The sequence below is a fragment of the Fukomys damarensis genome, unplaced genomic scaffold (genome assembly GCF_012274545.1).
Source record: "Fukomys damarensis isolate Sample0158 unplaced genomic scaffold, DMR_v1.0_HiC HiC_scaffold_28, whole genome shotgun sequence".
Classification (NCBI taxonomy): domain Eukaryota; kingdom Metazoa; phylum Chordata; class Mammalia; order Rodentia; family Bathyergidae; genus Fukomys; species Fukomys damarensis.
The window spans coordinates 3,255,530-3,260,054 of record NW_022900940.1 but is presented as its reverse complement, the minus strand read 5'-3'; the positions used below and the strand labels follow the sequence as shown (position 1 = coordinate 3,260,054).

Here is a 4,525-nt window from a genome sequence, read left to right as displayed (position 1 = left end):
TTTTTTTTTTTTTTTTTTTTTTTTTTTTTTTTTTTTTGGTACAGGAATCGGACTCGGGCCCTTGTACTTGCAAGGCAGGCAGTGGAACCACTGAGCTAAATACCCAGCCCAGTTTTGGTGTTATTTCAAAAAACAAAAAACCCTATAAGGAGCTATGAGGAGATCAAGAATAAGATGCCCTCCTGCTTTTTTTACAAAGAAAAGAAAAAGAACATAGAGCAAAGGATGAAAACTTATTTACTACTTATTTTGTGGTAAAAATTTTTCTTTGTAGAAGGTTCAAAGCCAGCTGCCTAGGCCTCAGGCCTGCCCTGCCCTAGTTGTACCTTGGCTGCCACCCTAATCAGAGTCCAGGGGAAGCCTGTGCCCTCCAGCCACTCAGGCGTTCCCAGAGTTCCCAATTCCTCAGCAAGGCGCAGAGAGGATCCCTCTGATTGTCTAGAAGCCACACTGGGGCCTCCAAACAGGGCCTTCTGCCTCTGTGCCAGGCACTCATTCTGAACCACACCCAGAATATGAGTTTTCTCCAGTCCTCGGTGCTGTGTATTTGCTCCTTTAGCTTCTCAGCAAATGCCATGTGTCCCTGGGCCAGAATTCAAGTCTGATTCATCTTGGTGCCCTCTGAGCCTGGCACAGAGAGGTGGCTCAATAAGTGAGCCAGCTAACAGCGCAACAACTTAAGACACAATCTCTTCACCCTTCCTCACACCCTCTCAGTTTGTCTTCTTTTCTTTCCAAGCCAGCCTGGTGCTTCCCTCTGCTCTCAAGCAGAAATGCCAGGTGCTACTTTACGGGCAAGTGAGTCCTTTATAAAGCCTCAGGGTAGCTTTTATTTAAAGATAATCAGTAAGAAGGAGAACATCACCACCTGCCCTGGCCTGGGAAAGTGGGAGAAGGAAGAATTTTTTAGAAGCATGAACTACAAAGAAAAGGCTATTTCTATAAGGTAGCAGGTATACGTGTGTGTGTGTGTGTGTGTGTGCGCGCGCGCGCGCGCGCGAGCTGAATGTGCGTATGACTATGCAGTCTTAATTAACAGAGGTACTTTTTAAGTAACAAGTAATGAAAAGGTCTTCGCACACACCGTCTCCCCAGGCCAGGGAGGGAAGACAGAGTGGCCTTGCCTGGTACCTCCTGGAAAAAAGTGCCAGGCGGCCCTGTTCTCAGAGTCACCCCACCCTGGGAGATGCGCGGTCAGGAGACGCCCACCCACCCCTTTGCTCCCAGGCTGGGCTTCCCTGTGCAGAAGGGCAGGCACCAGGGGAATAAACCACCTAGAAGCGCTTTTAGGACACCACCCTACGTCCCCGCCCTGCCTTCCCTGACTGGTAAGGGCGGCGCCCAGGCAGCTCCAGGACAAGGTTAGACCGCTACCCTCTTTCTTGTAAAAAGCTAAGGCGCTGCAGATACCCCCCGTCCCCCGGCTACGGCCTCACCCCAGAACTCTGGGGAGAGGAGTAATTTTTCTCGCCCGAGGCTGCAACACTTCCCCCACCCGATTCTTCCTCGGGAGCCTCCACGTCTCGGCCCTGGGTGCGGAAAGAGAAGGGGACCACGACAGCTGTGGCCTCGCCCTAAGAACAAGTTGCCGCGGCTGGCAGAGTGGCCGGGGCGTCGCTGAGCGCGGACAGACGGAGTCTCCGCACCGCGGGCCTCGCCCTCCAGCCCCGTCCGAGGGGAGCCTGCAGCGGGGGCCCCGATCGCTCACCCCACGACGGAGATCATCATGGCAGCCACCACCAGGTAGTTGGTCTGGTAATAGAGCAGATTGCTCACGACACGGTTGTTCCATTTGGAAATGTCCCTGAAGTCTGGCCGGGCGAAGCGGTCGGAGCCCGGAAAGAAGTCGTCCCAGGCGCGGAGCGGGGCGACCGTCACGTCCATGTTTTTCGGCTTTGCCTTCTGGACCCCGGGATCCGGAGGAGGCGGCGGCGGCGGCGGCGACGGCAACCGAGCTGGAGCAGATGACAGCCGAGCTTGTCTTGATTGGCTTTGAGGTTGGTGGGCAGCGAGCAAAGGGAATCGGGAGCGGGAGGGCGTGTGTGTTCTTCTTTGCTTCTTGATTGGCTCGAAGTGGTCTGTTACCGGAAAACCGGCCCAACAGAGCAAGGGACCAAAGGCAGAACAGAAATGAAATGAAAGAGGGCAACCCGGTACTTAAGGGAGGGGGCAACCAGCGGAAATCGCCTGTCCGGAGGAACGTGGCTGTACCTTCCCTAGCAACAAACTGTCCCTTTTGAAACGCTCTTTTTGAGTGTAGAACCTTAAGGCTGTGTTCTGTGCCTTGGAGAGAAAAAAATCGGTGGCTGTTCAGATGCCAATCTAAGTGGAATGGAATGGAAGATGACCACAGTGTTACTCCAGGATGAGCTGGTTTTGAAAATTCAGTATTGCTAACCTCTATGTATCTAACCGTGATCCTCGTGTTTTCCATCTTTCACCGTGAGTCACTTCAACCGTGCGTGAAATCAGGTTGGCAAAGGGAAAAGGAGAATGTGTACAAAGGAAGGGCTTTGTTCTGCTCTGCTCTTCTGTTTTCCATCTCTGTTGTGGGCAAATTACCCAACTATTGTGACATTCTAATAAGACGACTCTGGCCAACTTCAGCCCTCGTGCTGAACACGTTGTTGACATTTAAACAACTGACTTCCTTGAACCATTTATTCTGGATCCAAGTATTTTCTGAGCAGAAACATGGGTTTTACTAAAAAACAAACAAACAAACAACAACAACAACAACAACAACAAAAAGACAAAAACAAAAAAAGGCTTTCATAGTTTCATCCCTGTGAGCTGGGCCAATATTTGGCAAAACATTTTAATAAGGAAGCACAGTATTTAATAGATGTTTTGTATCTCAGGCTGAAGAAGTGGCAAGAGCGGTATTAGTTGTAAATTATCTTCAAAGGTCTCAAAAGATCATTTTTTTAAAGTTAAAATGCTGATACCCTAAACCTTTTGAATCCAATACATGAGACAAAGTACAATCTTCTCTCTATAACTGTGGGGGAAATAAGTTTCAGGAACCTTTCCTTGCCCCCACAACAAAATCTGTAGATGCTTAAATCCTTTATTTAAAACGATGTAGGGGCGGGGGATTTAGTTCAGTGGTTCTGCTGCCTGCCTCACAAGCACAAAGACCACAGTTTGACCCCCTGGTACAAAAGGGGAAAAAAAAAAGTACATGTTTATAACATAAAAATTTAAAAAAAGAATTACCATCAGTGATTGCTTGAATCTGTGTATTGGAGGTGGGCAGGCTGCATTTTGATTAGTTTTATAATGTGGTAGGCAGAATCCTAAGACAATAATATCCAGGATAAGAGAGTCTATAAATCTACAGGTGGTGCTGTATTAACACAATAAATTTACCCTCCTGAGATCAGCAAGTTTCAAAAAAGTGGAAAGCAATAAAATATACTTAATACAAAGTCTAGAAGACCTAAGCCAGTTTTCTTTGATGATTCTGAAGGCAGCTAACAAACTTATAGGGATTCTAATAGATGACTACTGCTACTGATGTTTAGGAAAGTTTGGTAACTGAATCGAATCAGTTCTAAAAGGTACCTTTGGTGTTGTTTTTTAAATAGAGTTGTATAATGTGAAAAATGTTCTGTGCTTTCACATTTTCTTCCTTCTGAAAGAATGGGAGGGGTTGAATTACAGAAAGCAAAATTAGAATTCCAGATCTTCCCTTTCTGGCAGATGACTTTGGAAGAAATAATATCTTCTAGTTTCAGTTTCTTCATCTGGGAACTAAGGATAACAGAACACCTTCCACATGGGTGAGGATAAATGAAGGAATGTGGAAAGTGCTTAGTGTATATTTAGTGCTCACAGTTAGACTTCGCTGTGATTAATAACAATATAGTTCCTGATTCATCTGGATGATATTAATAAGGCTTTAGCCTGATTTGCTTTCTCTGCTTTCATAATAAAAATCCTTTAACTTTTCCATATCATGCTGTTATTTTATTGCTGTGGTTGTACCTAGATAGATATGACAGCAGAGAAAATGTTGAAACTCTTCAGTAAAATGTCAGTAGATATACTGAAGTATTTTAAGCCTCTGTGAAAACAGTGGTGGGGGGGATGGAAAAAAAAGGGGAGAGCTAAATGTGGTCGTGCACATCTTAATCCCAGCACTCAGGATGCTGGGGTAGGACAGTCACAACCAAATAAAAATACAAAAGGTGGGAGAGGGGAGAAGGATGCAGCCATGTCCTGCCTTCAAGGATCCTGCACTGCAAGAGATATTAGTTAAGTTAAAGACAACAGGAGAGATGTGCCAGGCCTCCTGCTCAGTTACAGGAAATTGGAGGGTGTGGAGGAATGAGAATTTCAAGATAGAAAGGTGAGGGGAAGCTGAGTAATTGGCCCTACACCTGTTGAAAATCTGTGACCGTTAAAAGCTGTAACCAAGCCAGGGGTTTAGCTCAGCGGTTTCCTGCAAGCCTTGCAAGTGCAAGGACCTGAATTCGGTCCCGGCGCGCTTGCGCGCTTGCTTGCTTGCTTGCTTGCTTGC

The 4,525-nt window shown here is 46.8% G+C and overlaps 1 protein-coding gene across 1 annotated transcript in view; it reads right to left on the bottom strand.

Annotated features, from left to right (window-relative positions):
• The window catches only part of Arl6ip5 (ADP ribosylation factor like GTPase 6 interacting protein 5), an 18,225-nt gene extending 16,014 nt beyond the window's left edge, over positions 1–2,211 (bottom strand). Inside the window, exon 1 of the mRNA XM_010635942.3 lies at positions 1,709–2,211. Coding sequence (XP_010634244.1) covers positions 1,709–1,884 — 176 coding nt within the window. The 5' untranslated portion in view covers positions 1,885–2,211. The remainder of the gene's footprint in view (positions 1–1,708) is intronic.
• Positions 2,212–4,525: the final 2,314 nt, after the last annotated feature.